A 16,525-nucleotide genomic window follows, 5' to 3' on the forward strand; every position below is an offset into this window, starting at 1 on the left:
GGTGGTAAGTGGCAATAGTGGGCTGGTGGTTTAAAAGGGTCCAGAAACCTGCGGATAGTCAAACAAAAATGGTCCATTCCCTTACATTTCCTACAAATCTTAACACAATTCTGGGAATTATGGCCTATCTCACTGCATTCAAGGCATTTCCTTTTAGTACAATTCTGAATTAAATGATCAGGATAGCCACAAAAAACAAAACAAAACAAAAAAAAAACCTAGGTTGCCCTGCATAACGTACCTAAGTTTTTAACCATGAACTATACAAGGAATATGATCAAAGTTTTCCTGTGATGTTTTTAATGTAAACCATAACTCCCTTGCGTCAGTCCATATCTTTCTATTATCATGTATTTGGGTAAGTGGCAATAGTGGGCTGGTGGTTTAAAAGGTTCCAGAAACCTGCGGATAGTCAAACAAAAATGGTCCATTCCCTTACATTTCCTACAAATCTTAACACAATTCTGGGAATTATGGCCTATCTCACTGCATTCAAGGCATTTCCTTTTAGTACAATTCTGAATTAAATGATCAGGATAGCCACAAAAAAAAAAACAAAACAAAAAAAAAACCTAGGTTGCCCTGCATAACGTACCTAAGTTTTTAACCATGAACTATACAAGGAATATGATCAAAGTTTTCCTGTGATGTTTTTAATGTAAACCATAACTCCCTTGCGTCAGTCCATATCTTTCTATTATTGTGTATTTTTTAACCTTGAAAACAGAATGGAAAAGAGAAGAAAAAAGTGTGTTAACTTGCTCAAAACTATGCTACAGCCCAACACAACTTTTTGGGTAGATATCGTACTAACTAAAATTATAATTGGTCAATAGGAGACACATTTTTTAAAGTCACATTTCAGAAGAAAAGTTTTAGCAAGTGCAAAAGTTACATTGCAGAAGGGCTCTTTTCCTATATGGATAAAGCCTCTTATGTGTTTACCAGAGAAGCCTAAAGAAGATATAACATTGTTCCAAACAACATACCAACCAATTTGCTGACCTGATAATGTTTTCCTTCTGTAGGTCACTAACAGCACTTGCAGTATGCACCTCAGAGGAACAAACAGAGTGGGAACAAGCTTCATGCTTTTTGACCTCTGACTTTGATTGCATAATATCTGTTCACTTTACAAATTACAGCAGTCCATTAGATCTCCATAAGAAGGAGCAGCAAATGTGTTAGGTTCATTTTCATCTCTTGTCAGCATTATTCACATCATTGTCAGCAATTTTTCATCTGATGAGCCACCATCTTCCAAAACAGACATTAGGACATCATCTATCCCAGAACTAATTGACTATCCACTCCATCTCTTCCCAGTGTACACTGCAACAACCCTAGAGCCTGTCACAGGATCAGGAAAGAGCAGAGAAAGTTCCCTGATTAACTGGCCAAATTTCTCTTAGTAGTATAAATACCACCTGGGGTCTCTTCTGAAAAGAGGCCACTAGCTTAGTGGGACAAATTCGATCAACAAAGGATGGATGGATGGATAGATAGCTAAATAAAGTTATAATGCTAAACATTGTTCGAGAGATAAAGTTATTATGCTAAACATTGTTCTTAAGTAACTGATTTGCTGAGTTAATATTCTTAGTCAAAGCAATACAAAGGCCCATATGAGAATATTGGCTGAGTACCAAGGCATCCTAACCACATATGCCCATGCTGTTATTCTTGCACAGCAAGATACTTGGCTTTTTAACTGATGATTTTTCCACACTTTTTCTGATCGGGCAATATAATTATGGTGATATTTACAATAGCAGATTTTAGTTTGTTTTCACACTTTGAAAACTGAAGGGTTTTATGGCTATAGAATTATCATATTTTCTGGTAATAGCAAAGCCATATAGATTGGGGTGCTGTATATTAAATTGTATAAGTGCAGTTACAGTAAATTATTAAGAGATTCATAACCTTCACTCTTGTCATTAATGCAGTAAACATTTTGATCCCTAATGTTTCGTCTTAATGGGCTCTCTAAGAGCACTGCACTGCAAGTGAAGTTATCGCTTAGTTGTTTAGACGGTAGATAGATAGAGACTGAAAACCCATGAGTGCAAGCTTAACAAATTTGCCTTGCAGCCACTGAGTATTAGGATAGTCTCTGACTCATTTATAGTACTATATCAAGCAGTCTTAGGTTCATAGGTAGGTACTAGGCTATTGGCCCTAGGGCCTATACAAGCCTAGCCAAAAAGGTACCCTGGCTTTTGCCACCCAAGAAAATTATTTTCCTGTGCCCCTGTCAGGCAGAACCACAGAAGTGATCCCTGGGGTGAATTTCCTATTACCTGTCCAATCATCAAGATTTTTCTTGAAGAGTGCTAATGAGGAGCTCTGTTTGACATAGATAGGTAGTCTGTTCCAGAGTATGGGAAGTCTCTGGGACAGGAATCTATCCCTCCAGCATGTTCTGTTTATTGTGGTGACAGGGTTTAGGTCCCTAGAGTGTGTAGCTCGGGGGGATTGGGATTTCTTTAAGTGGAGCATGCCCAACAGCTCTGGGTTTGACATAGCTTTGTAAGTTAGGCAGAGATTGCCTCTGAGTAGGCGATATGCGACGGAGTAAAGCTGAAGCTGTTTGAGACGGTCTGCGTAAGACATCTGTTTGAGGCCAGTAATCCTCTTTGTGAGGTATTTTTGAAGCCTTTCCAGTTGTTGTAGATGTCTTGTGAGGTACATACCAAAAGGGGCGTTGTACTCTATAATGGGTCTAATGAGTGATGAGTAGAGGGGAACAATTACCTCTTTTTTCTGGATGAGAAACCTTTTGTGATGAGGTGTGCCACGTACAAAGATTTCCTGACCACTGTGGCAATGTGATTATCAAAGGAGAGACTACTGTCCACCTGTGTCCCAAGGTCTCTTATCACACTTTCGGTGTTAACTAGACTACCGCCTATGTGGTAGTTCATGGGTACAGAGTTTTTACCAAAGGGGATGACAATGCACTTTTTGGCTTTGACACCAGGCATCTGTCTCAGTGAGGCCCTTTTGTAGGATGTCCACATCATTAGGAGTTTTGATTATGGCTCCTAGTTTGCAGTCATCTGCGAATTTAGTTAGCCAAAGACCTTCTGTGTTAGCCTGTACTTCAGAGAAGTAGATACCAAACAGGAGAGGACCCAGGACTGAATCTTGTGGTACTCCACTTGTCACTGGTCTGAAGTCTGATTTGGAGTCTGCTACATTCACAGTGTGGGTTCTGTCAGTAAGCCAGTTGGCAACCCATCTTGTGACATAGGGATTTATACCTAGTTTAGTGAGTTTATCTATAATTCCAGAGTGGGGGATGGTGTCGAACACCTTGGTAAGATCTAGATACACTGTGTGAACTACCTTACCCTCATCTATGGCTTTGGTGACTACTTCAAAGCAGTCTATCAGATTTAGGAGACATGATCTGCCTTTTACAAACCCGAACTGTGTAAGGTCCAGAGTTTGGAGATCTCCAATGTCTTTGTTTATGAGTTCCATGATGATATGTTCCATGGCCTTGCAGACCAGGCTCGTCAGGCTAATGGGGCGGTAGTTCCCAGGGTCTGTTGTGGCCCCCCCTTTGTGGAGTGGGATAACCGTCACGGTGCGCCATTCAATGGGCACAAAGGCTGAGGTGAGGCTATAATTGAACATGGTACTTAGGTGGGGTGCCAGTTCATTCTGTAGTTCATGTAGAAGGCAGCCTGGGATGTTGTCAGGTCCCATGGATGCTGTGTTCTTGGCTTTGGAGAGTGAGGTTTTTACCTGTGCAGTCATGATTACAGGAACTTTGCATTCTTCCCGTATAAATATGGGCCCTTTAGGGAGTGAGAGGGGGGTATAGTTAGCACTGAACCTATCTGCCAGGATGTTGGCAATATCAGTTGGTTCTGTATATTTTGTGTCATTATGCTGTAACTCAGATCATATCTGAGTGTTGCCATTGAGATTCTTGACATAGCTATAGAATGCTTTGTGGATGTCTTTAGAATCAGTGGTGATTTTGTTTTCATAACTAGCTTTGGAGGATTCTATGAGGGATCTTAGCTTTTTACTGGGGCTGACCAAGGAGTTCCTCCAGTCGTGGGATTTTACTCTTTTTTTGCAACAGTTTCTTTCTTCTGTTGTAGAGTTTGTTTATGGCAGAAGACCACCAGATTGGCTTCCTTTTTTTGGAGGATAGCATCTTGGTTCTGTTAGGGGATAGCACGATCCATGCACTCGTGTAAGTGCTTATAAAGTGCATTTGTGTAGGATTTAGCAGTCATACCTCTGTTGTCTATCTGCATGGGTGTCATGAAGTTTGCCACTTCTGTCTTAAGAAGCGTGAAGTTGGCTTTGGAGAAATTTTTTATGGTTGTTTTCCTAATGGGGGGTGGGAGTGGGATGTGGATGTCTAGGATGATTAGCTTGTGGTCGGATCTGACCAACGAGGAGCTGACCTCTGATGTGGAACACCGGTCACCCATGTTGGTGATGACCAGGTCTAAGATATTGCTGCCCCTGGTGGGGGTGTGGATAAGTTGATCCAAGGCATTGGAATTGATGATTTCCAGAAAATGTTGAGCAAAAGAGTTGGTACATGAGTAGTTTTCCCAGTTAATGGTAGGGTAGTTGAAATCACCCATTATTAGAGTGTTGGGTTGTACCTTAATATTTTCCAGTGTATCAAGAAAAGAGGAGTGGGAATCCTGGGGCATGGTGGGGGGTCTGTAGCAAGCTACAATCTGGATTGCGGTTTTGCCCAGAGTTAATTGAACTTGGATAATCTCAGATGCATTATGCTGAGCAACTAACTTGGAGGTGTGGATATCCTTAATGAATACGGACACACCTCCACCTTTAGTGTTTCGGTCCGGGTTTGGTGGCCGAAAGGTGTGGTATGAATTATAGCCTGGTAATGCAGGGGTACTCTCTGGAGCTTTGAACCAGGTCTCTGTCACTGTACAGATGTCAATGTTCTCCATTTTAAGGAGTGCCTCGAGTGAGTGCATTTTGAGGTTTAGACTTCTAGCATTGAGTAGCATTGCCGTCAGATTTTGCTTGCTTGTACCTGTTACGGTGGTGAATTTGTCATTTGAACCTTTCCTAAAAAAGGCACTGTAGGGGTGGCAAGAGCCTTTGCCAGTATCCGGAATCCCAAGGGTGACGGGTACAGGCCATCTCTGGCAAAGCAGCATGGTCTGTCGATCATGTCATCCCAGGCAGACAGATACTGGATTCCCTTAGAATGACTCTTGTGAGCAGAACTTGTCTTTTTCATTGTGAGCAGGTTCATGGTTGAAAAGGGTGTTTTTAACCAGACCCCCCCCCCCCCACCAACTGGTTACCAAATGAACTAAATAAATCTTGGACTACATTAAATGGAAAATTATTTGAAGGGTTCAAAGAAAGAAGTGACGTTCTTGCTTAGTAAAAGCACTAACTCAAGGATCCTTAGTGCTACTACTTCCAAGATAAGGAAATAATAAAACCAGACACCATGATATTTATATTTTGTATTGTGGGATGCACTATCAGGTGCTGTCTACCTCAGATTGAGAGGTGTTGCAGATCCTGTAATTTTCGCAGTAAGTTTTTAAATTTCAGTACACACCCTTTCTAGATTCATCTGGTAGTTCCTGATGTTTCTTTGTAGCCAGCTTAAAATGTTTCTGGATAGGATGTGGGTTAGCAACATGTCTGCATCTGTGGTATGACTACCAATTTTGTATGATTCTAGGAATTTTATTTTTATTTTGCTGTATCTGTCTAGTTATCAGATTTTGTTTAACATTTAGCCTTATCAGAAGTGGTACCCCCCCCCCCCCTACACACACACACTAAAGGCTTTATAGGTTGCAGAGTTTTCATGTGAGAACTCCAATGTAGTCTGGTTTGTTGCAGTTTTTGTGGTGTTACAGAACTGACATGTCATAGGTGTTAAGTTCAAAGCAATTGCAATAGTTGAAAGCAGTGCCACAGGTGGCATGACTGTACTCTGCCTTCGCTACCTATGTCTGTCAGGCATTAATTAATTTGTGAATGCTTTCTGGAATATGAATGAAAAATTCTGGAATGGAAATGAAAACGTTGCTCATAAAGCAATGTGAATAAACAGTGCCATCTGAATGTAGTATCCATTACCCTAAAACTGTATTTCAAAAGGTAAATATTTGGGTTATGGACTTGAAATTTTAGTTTGCAAATTTATCCTTCTGATGATATGTTAAACTGACGTTCCGTCTACTTGAACACCAGGTGGTAGCTCATGTGATTATAAAAGATCCTCATGTCACTTACTAAAAAGAGTTGAGGAATTTTCCCAGTGCTCTAGCCAGATTCCCCCTACTTAATATGAATGTTACCTCATCTCCCATGAAAAGAAGCCACTGGTCTAGGGAGATTTACCTAGTCAAAAATAATTTAAAAATTGCCTTTCCTCTTATCTAACATATACTTTAGTTGTCTTAATCTGTTTAGTAAATGTATCAATCTCTTGCCATGGTGTTTTTGTTTCTGACCCTTCATTAATAAATTATTTGTTATGTTTACACCATCTCTCAAGCATTCAGTTACTTGGGTAACAACACTCTGTGGAATACCTTCTGTTACTAATGAAATGTTAGACTTAAGAATTGTACCTTCATCATGATTCATTATATGCACACTATTTATTGCTTAGTTGTCTAAAACAGAAATCTTAGTTTGCAGCTAATACTGAAAAGAAGTTAAGATTTAGCCTTCTTGAGCCCACTTCTTCAGTTCCAACCAATGGGTTTTGCTCTCTTTTATCACTTTATTAAAGTTTTGTGAATCAGTACATCTTGTCTTTCTTCACTACAAGAAGCATACTATTTTCATGTACTTCTTCTTTCGGCTTTTCCAGGTTAGGGGTCGCCACAGCGGTTCACCTGTCCGCTCATGATTGGCAGTGGAGTTTTACAGTTTCGAGTTGCCAGCCCAGCACCCAACCTTCCACAGAAGGCACACACACACACACACACAAACACACACTCATGCCTAGGGCCAATTTAGCATGTCTTTGGGAGGAAACCGGAGCACTCGGAGGAAACCCACGCGACCACAGGGAGGACATGCAGACTCCGCACAGAAGGCACCCCAGCCGAGGATCAAACCGGAGAACCGGGTACTATTAATTGTAATTGCTTGTTAAAAGCACTTAAGATATCCATTTACTTTAATTCTTGTTTTACTTTTAATCATGAGAGCTATTGTTACTTTCATTGGAGCTTACATCATTAGCATAGCACCAGGAATTATTTCTATTATTTTCTTTTGGCAGACTTCCTAAACCAGCACTTAATTCAGTATAGGAATTCAGGACATCATTTCTGTAGCTGTATATAGCATCTGACATGTTGCTGGGGTTATGTTGCTTATTTAGGACTGTTTACTGGAACAGATAGACTCTACTTTTTAGTTGTGAATTTGTTGTACCAATACCATTCCTAGAATCTCACAGCCTGTTGACCCAAATTGTTAGAATTAACTTCCTTAAATACTTTAGTTTGAAAAAACATTTGTATTTATTTATTTTATTTTATTTTTATACTTAGCATCTGTAATTTGTTACCCAGTGACTGCGACCATTGTTAGCATTGTTCAACACTATCTGTCTCAAAAGTATAAGTCTAATTTAAATTGCACGTATTATCCATTAATTATCATTCCAGCAATCTGGTATACACTCCTGTTTCAGTGCAATACTTTAGATGCTCCATAAGCATTTTCGTATTTCACTGTAACTATTCTTTGCATTTGAATAGCATCAACAAACAAGTTATTAATTTCTGTGTAATAGACTTCATATTCCTTTGAAGACACTGCTTTTAACTTTAGCACAGCTTAGAATAATTTCCCTTTCTAGCACAGATTCTACAGATTGATTAAATAGAGGGTAATGTATTCCATCATGATGAAAGCTACACCTGGCTTAAATTAAAACTGCACAAGCTTTTGTCTGTACTCCATTTTTAATTCTCATACTTATCCATTGCTTTTGTAACACATTGTGAGACTGTTTCATTCCTTCTTATTACTGAGTCACAGTTTATCTTAACACCCTTCTTTTCAGCTAATTATTTTAAATGTGTGTTAGTGTATTAAAAGTTTTACTTTCTCTGCAAACACCAACAGCCTTTATTAAGTTCAGGTCTGTTTATTCTAAAAGACTATTCCTTGTTTAATCATTTTTTGGTTCCCTTTCTGCTTTATTTTTTCTTGCTTATCCAAGTGCCCCTGTTCATCACCGGGTCTACTATCCTGTCCTACAGCTCCTGTTTCTCTCTGTTCTAAGGCTTGGACTGGGGAAGAAACTAAGGGTTCCACCCTGTCCCCAACCTTAGAATAGAGAGTCCATTCTAAGGCCTGTGCTCATCTGCAACTTGTGTGTGTCTGGTGGTGGTGGCTGGGGGGTGGGGGTGGGGATGCATAATGTTGTTGAGTGTTTCTAGTGGTGCATATTTTTTTCATTTATGGTCTACCACTTGATTCTGCCTCCCCTGCATTCATATGTTACATCTTAGGGCTGCCGCATCTGTAAAGACCATGCCTGTCTGCAGAGAATGCCAATATGAATGCCCTCTCCCTGAGATGAGCATGCTCATCTCTCACTGCTAGCACCTCAGACACATGTGCTGCTAATTGTCTGGGTTGTCTGGTCCATGGTTAGGGTTTTATGTCTCTACTCACCAGCACTGTCTTGTTTAATCATTCATATAGCATAAATGACTGTGTGTTAGTGAATCATGTAGCTAACCAAATCCACAATATTGTTTAGTTAAGTAGCATAAGCATCTATAATGTCTGTAGGACCAATTTGCCCTTGTAAAATCAAATGGTAGATAAATGTGAAATTCATTGTAGACTCACAGTAATTTTTAAATTGCTATCTAAGTGCTGCCTTTGTCTTTCTCCTCTTTAAGACAGATAAAATAGTTAAATATCTTTATTGATTCCTCCCTAGTGACATGCAGGGAAGTTGCACACAATCTAGCATATTCACAAAATGGTGAGATTTCCCATAAATGGATTGTTTGCACTGTTTCACATGTGTAGGCCAGAAGGTAGCATAATTTGCAATTCATGCCAGTAGAAGGATTTGCTGTTGTGAATTGTGCTGCATTTTTCCCTTACTACCGTAGGAGTAACTGTTTTACAAGCAGAGTGCCCTGAGGTACTCACTTTTAGTAAAAGGATGCCAGATGGTATCCATTCCAAATCTGCTTTATGTTAGCAGAAGGAATGTAGATTGCAGCACTGGTTGACTACAGGTGCAGAGTTTAAAAACACACTTTGTGTGTGTGTATATATATATATATATATATATATATATATATATATATATATATAGATATATGTGTGTGTGTGTGTGTGTGTGTGTATCTATAGATATATATATAGATATATATATATATATATATATATATATATATATATGGATCACTATCACTTCACCGACAGTTCAAATCTCCGAAAATGATATGGCCAAGACCATATTGCTGAAGATTTGAATTGCCAAAAAAGTAATAAAAACAGAGAACAACTTACCTGTATGTTTTTGCAAGGGAGCAAGCCCCCCCAAGCCCCCCACACCCCCTACAACTTAAATATACCAACTCTGCGATTGCACTACAGTGAGGAAAATGGCAAATCCTGGATTCCGCACTGTACGGCGATCCCAATACACAATTGTTGGCAATGTAAATCTTCGTCGATATGGTCTCGGCCATATCGTCTTTGGAGATTTGAACTTTTGACAGTGTGATAGGGAGCTATATATATATATATATATATATATATATATATATATATATAATATATAATATATAATACCAAAAATGTGAAAGATAAACATTACATTTATCTTCTTGTGTTATACTTACTTCAGAGTCAATCTTGTTTGTATGCCTTTCATTTTTCTCATTCCTTTTAAAGAAGTTATACAGTATCTAATTAATACTGGTTGTTTAGGTTGTACATATTGTACTGCTAGCTGTGGACACAGTGTTGCAAATAGTTGGTTGCTTCTACACAAACATAAACAGTGAAGATCAAAGGCAGTTTAACTTCATTGCTAGTATTTATAGCATGCCATACTGCTTTGCACCCCATTATCCTTATGGAACCTATGTGTTTCATGGCTGCTTTCAGCCATCATTATTATGGGAAAAGTAGTGTAGTCAGTTCTGCTGTATAGGTTGTGTGCATGATACTGGATGATACTGCTGACTAGATTGTTAACATTTTACAGCGTTAATTGTAGTCCCTTTAGTGTTTGTTTAGATATTGGCATTGCTTGGACATATTCTGCTGAGCAACAGATCAACTTTGCAATCAGGTTGGCCACTGCGGTTTTTTTAATTCTGTTTGCCTACTTTTTGTGTAGACTGTAAGGATGTTTTGTTTGGGAATCAAGGCCAACAGAAGTATCCTGCAGGCTGCCATCATTTGCATTACTACAGCATACCTAGGCAATTCCAGGTACACACATGCATACCTCAACTTGCTCCACAGTTCATCATATTTCACAAATTCTGTAGGGGTCTGGTATGTAATTTTTTTCATTATACCAGGTCAGTGCACTATGGGCCATGTTATGAATAATGCTGTTTATCTCCTAAACAGTCTTGACTGTTCCACTTACACCAAGGAATAAATTGAATTCTGGAACCTACACATCCAGTTTTATAGCAAGTTCAGATGCTCATAAGCCTAGTACTTATTATACAGCAGGAACTTCTCATTGTAACATTTGTTAACGTCTGTTATGTACTTCACAGATAAAGATTCTAGTTGTCTACTGATGTACTATGTTCTTCATCTGTAAATATGTTGTTAGTAATTGCTATGTTAAATTGTTAATCGCTATGTAATCCAATGTAACTACTGTCTGTTTATTTTACTGTGGAGCTTTTCTCCCTGGGCCTCCGCTGAAAATGGACCTACGTCCAGTCGGACACTCCCGGTCAACAAATTTAAATAAATAAATAATTAAGTTTTCTGCAAATTCAGTGAGAGACTTCCTGGTGGTACCAGGTGAGCATTTCTTCCCACTGAGAGTTATACTTCTGTTCTTTAATTCACAGAAGCTACTGAAAGCAAATGTATGTCTTTAGTACTCCAAGTATTTCCTAATCTATGACACCATATAGGGTCTGAATGGCCAGTGAATAAGGCAGACACTGTAGATGTGGTATAACCTCATGAATTGTGTATTAAGGCTGAAGCTTCTGTAGAAGAACTGTGTGCCATGTGGTACGCAAATCAATGTATTGAGCTCGATAGTATTAAAGCTGTATACCTCACATACAACAGTTAGAGCTGACTTCCATCCACTCAGTCCCTCCCCCCATAACACTCTTACCTGAGCAGTATTGATTCATAGCTTTTTCTTTTGTTGTTTTGTTTTTTGTTCATCATTTCACCCATGTATACCACCTTTGTATGTTTGGCTTATTCTAGCAGTTTGTTATTAAAGCATAAAAACATGATTAGATCCTTTAAATGTATCCTTTTGGTATTCTGCGTCTTACTTCTGCGAGATCAGTTAAATCACAGCCATCATATTTTCTCAATTCAAAAAGCTAACTAGTTGCATGTCACTTAAGGATATGCCTTCATTCTTTGCTCCTTTACCTTCAAATACAGCATGAATGTCCTACCACCCCCTTTTAGGTTTTCTTCCTCCATTTACTCACTCATAAATTAGGAGGCCTTACAACTTTTTCTCACCCTTAGCATCTTTCAGTAGGAGAAAAAGTCTTCTCCAAAATTGCTCTTACCACCTGTAATTCACTACCTCCAAAGTCACAGAAAATAATCAGTTCAAAAACAACTTAAACATTACCTAACCAATCAGTCAGAATGCAGGTGCTTTATTGACAAAGGTTAATTATAGCCTTCTACTTAATGTCATTTAAAACATCTACTTTACCAATTATTTATCGAAAAAGTTTTGGTTTCATAGAGAATACATCCTTTATCTGTGCTGTCTTCTTTTATTATTGCAAATTGCTGTTTCTTGTATATGATTTGCATAAATGTAACATACAATCATCTATATCTATTGTTTACTTTTACACTTTCTTTATCCTTTATGGCTATGTTCATATGCAGTGTATAATTTGTATGTACATTTTCAATGTAAATAATATATTCTCTTCAAATGTCATTGTCTTTTGACTCAGATTGTGACTGAAAAGTGTCACTTGACCATCTCATTCACCTAGTTAACAAACTGAAATGAGTTATGTATGGCAAGTCTGTAAAATATATGTTTTCTAGGTCTTTGCCCCCCCCCCCACCCCCCACCCATGCAAGCCAGTCATGATCCCCCTCCCATATATCTTAAGACATTAATTCCACACTGGGGCAAAAGTTAGGTGGAGGTGTTATCATCTAGGCAACTATGAAACAAGTTTGTTCTCTCACCTCACCATCTTCAAACCCCTGCTCTTGATGTATTAGAACTATCCTTATCCCAACAACCTTAGACAATGGCTTCATTCTTCCATGTTTAAGAGCAGATCCTAATTATCTCCTTTGCCAGTGAAGTACCTGAGAGCCATTATAGCACTTTAGTGCTACTTTGTCATTGATATTACTAGGAATTTTCTGTTAGCATCCCTTTCTTGCACCTATTTTGGATCTGATTTTTCTACTGCCAAACTATGGCATTTGACATCTGTTTTTAACAGTCATTAAAACAGCTGTCAAATTGCAGCAATTTAGAGCATTAGGCAAGTTGAGTCTGGATAGTTTAACTGACAGGATTATAGAGTTAATAAAAAGTTCTATAGCAACATTATTTCACATTGTAATGTGCCTTGTAATATTCATTCTAGCTTTTTTGTTAGACTTTATGCAGAATTAATTGTCTGATGTGCATGAGGTTTGACGAGTCAGGTTTTAGCATTTACGAAGGCATTTTGGTACCACAATAAAACTTATAGATTTTTTAATTTTGATTTATGCAGTTTACCCCGCGGTAGTGGTGCTGCGGTAGCGTTGTCGCCTCACAGCAAGACGTTGTCCTGTTCGATTCTCAGGTAGAGCGTCTTCTGTGTGGAGGCATGCGTGAATGGGCATGCCTTTGTTGAAGGTTGTGCGTCAGGGCTGGTAACTCGGCACATAAAAATCCACTACCAAACATTAGCGGACCGGAGTTCCGCTGTGGCGACCCCTAACCGGGAAAAGCCGAAAGACACAACAACAACAACAAGTAGTACAGTGCTGTTTAGACTGGAAAAAATTTGCCATAACTAGGATGAATATAAACTAGAAATGCATTGCAGATATTTTACTCATATGAATCTTACTATGTCTTTTTTATTTCTCCTATAGGGTGCTCCAGGAAGGATGGGTCCTCAGGGTGAGCCAGGTATCCCAGGATATCAGGTAAGCCTAACTTAATGTCAGTTGCTGCACTGCAGTTAAGTTCTAAGTAAATTTAAAAAGTATGCAGTATAGATCAAAATTCTTGCAGTATTCCTTGTTAAAAAACACCAATGATTCAAAAGTAAGAAATTACTTCTTTACATTAAAGGTTAAACAAATTAAAAACTCAAGGTATTACCAAACCTGTGAATTTTACCATTTCTATAGTGTCATTGACAGTGATGCTTGATGTATGGATAAATGTCACAGTAACCTACATCTTTTGGTTAATTATATGGTATGGTGTAAAATCCTGTACATTTTTTGACCAGACATTTCTCATGACTGTGACAAATCCTGTAGTAAAACAAAAAACAATTCCACCGAAGACAGTAAAAGAAACAGTCTTAAACACTGGTCTAGATTTACTAAGTGCTTTCATTCATGTAATATATCCTTGAACTTCTTCAGAGATACAAATACGTAATCAGACCTAACATTTAAACATGGACTCATGACATCACATGACCAACTTGAGCCAATCAGTCAATTTTGTGTACAGCTTCTAAATGTAAAGAAACATTGTATCTTAAAATGTACTTAGCGAAACAAGTAATGTACTCATGCAGTGAAACTCTGTGAAGCAATAAATGCATCAAAATTATACCACTTGATGCACTATGCATTGTTTAGTTAGAAAAAGACTTTTGAACAGCACAAAATCATTTCAGAGTTAACAGAAAGCATTTTATATTAATAGTCGTTAAGCCCAGGAGGTTTATCCATCCTTAATCTTATTCACCAACTGGACTCACGGCATTCTAGTAGGACATTGTAGTTCCCAAGAAATTCATCCATACCCACTGAATCCAGTACAAAGAACTGAAATTTTCTGAAATTTGGACAAGTGAGGGAATGCTTAGCAAGAGTGTTGCCACTGTCTGCTTTCTTAATGGCTAAACTGCGCTCATGCACTCTCCTGGCTACCTTCCTCACAGTTTTTCCTACTTAAAATCCACAGTAGGAAACACAGGTGGCCAGGTAGACCACTCGCTGTGAATTGCAGTTGTACCTGTCTCTAGTCCACAGAAGAGGATCCACTGCCTTAACACACACACACACACACACACACACATATATATATATATATATATATATATATATATATATATATATATATATATATTTGAACTGTTTGACATGAAGTGGCACTGCTTACATTTTCCACACTTGTAGGAGCCAAAACAGTTCTGTGTGCTCGATGGTTTCCTTTCCTGACTTTGTAACAAGGATTTTACATTCTGGCTCCTTTTATAAGTGAAAGAGGGACCTGCACCCAGAATCTTTGATAAATCCAGATTACCCAAAATGACCTTCCAGTTTACTTTTAACACATCTCAGATGAGATACATGTCACTGGTAATGGGCAGCGGGAAGGCTCTACTGTCTATAGTCAGTGAATTGTTGTTTTTTAATAGATGCTATTTTCTTATCAGAATCAATTTCAAACTGAAGTCTTCTCAAGATTAGTCTAGCTTTATTCATCCTTAGTGAATACAGTGATGTTATTTAGCCAATCCAAATTGTATTTTTTTTGGGAAAACTGTTTTTTAAAAAAATGACCTCTTGTTCGAAGATCATGTCCTCATTGGTGAGCCTGCTAAGTCTTATAAATTGTCCTTTTACAACCCCTTTCTTCATGTGGTAGATGCGTAAATGTCTTTGTGTAGATATTGGTTAACAAAGGTATCTTTTCTAAAGATTTTGCTCACAAACTCAGTGGTGCCTCCTTTTAATGATAACATAATATCGAAGTAGTTGATGGTCTTCCCACAGCCGCTCAGTTAAAATCTCAAGAAAGAAGTGCTGGAGGTGGTCCAGTACCAGTCCATGAGATTTTAACATTGTCTAGCCAATCCGCTTCTGAAAACATTTGTATTGTTAATCAACATCACCTGTCAGCTACAGGGATCAAATGGTTGCAACAGGGTTTTTAGAGGAGAGTTGTGCTTGACAAAAATTCACCAAGAAAATGAAGTCGAAAGAAAATGGTAAAAATAACATACTGCTATTTTTTATTTGTTTGTGAACTGGAGAAGCTCTCCAGTCACAAATAAAGTGTACTCCCTTTTCAGGGGAGACCTGAGAACACTGTGTTGTTATGTGACTTGCACATAGTCATACCCCAGGATTAAATAAACTACACGGAGGTTACATGTGTGTGTGGTGATGCGAGATGACCAGTAGCGTTCATTGCATATTCATGCCGTGCACCACTTTTAAATGTAAATAAGTGAGGTTTCAAGGTTGGCAACAGTGTTGCTGGCCAGGAAACTGTGTAAGCAAACCCAAACAGCCCTCCTGTTTAAATCAGAGTACTGAAGCTCCATGGTTTTGCACGGAGTACCACAGTGATCACCAGGGCTTCACAGATAACTCTCAGTCTCTTAGTGCAAGATATCTGGACAAAGGCCAACATAATGGTTCATAGGTTCATAGATTAGTACTAAGCTAACTCAAGGCTCCTGAGAGCACCCCAGCGCTATCAGGTTTTACCTCATATCATGCGTTCCGGCCCCAAAATCCGGACAATACCAAAAAAGGAGGGGGGGTATCCATATTCATCAAGGACACCCACACCTCAAGACTGGTGGCAACGCACGATGCATCGGAGACCATCCAGGTGCAATTAACCATAGGCAAGACTGCTCTGCAAATTGTAGCATGTTACAGGCCACCCTCACAAACTCAGGAAACTCACATGGCCTTCCTGAAAACACTAGAGGGGATAAATGTATCACCAAACGCCATCATACTAGGTGACTTCAATTACCCTAATATAGACTGGGAACACTACTCAAGCCCAAACACCCTAGCCCAAAAGTTCCTGGAATTCATAAACTCAAATGCCATGGAACAACTAGTCACCATCCCCACAAGAGGAGATAACATACTTGATCTCATCATCACGAACATGGGAGCACAATGTTCAACACCGGAAGTATACCCCTCACTGGTGAGATCAGATCACAAACTAATCTCGCTGGAGGTCCTCATCCCACCCCACCTGAAATAAAAAGACCACAGTAAAGAACTTCTCAAAAGCCGACTTCACACTTCTAAAGACTAGTGTGGTCTCCTTTCAGGCCCCGAG

At 38.9% G+C, this 16,525-nt stretch overlaps 1 protein-coding gene across 1 annotated transcript in view; it reads left to right on the forward strand.

Annotated features, from left to right (window-relative positions):
* Positions 1 to 16,525, forward strand: part of LOC122790588 (collagen alpha-1(XXVII) chain-like) — a 1,538,899-nt gene that overhangs the window by 681,646 nt on the left and 840,728 nt on the right. Inside the window, exon 19 of the mRNA XM_044058114.1 lies at positions 13,339 to 13,392. Coding sequence (XP_043914049.1) covers positions 13,339 to 13,392 — 54 coding nt within the window. The remainder of the gene's footprint in view (positions 1 to 13,338; positions 13,393 to 16,525) is intronic.

The sequence above is a fragment of the Protopterus annectens genome, chromosome 16.part0 (assembly GCF_019279795.1).
Source record: "Protopterus annectens isolate FY-2018-M chromosome 16.part0, PAN1.0, whole genome shotgun sequence".
Taxonomy (NCBI): domain Eukaryota; kingdom Metazoa; phylum Chordata; order Ceratodontiformes; family Protopteridae; genus Protopterus; species Protopterus annectens.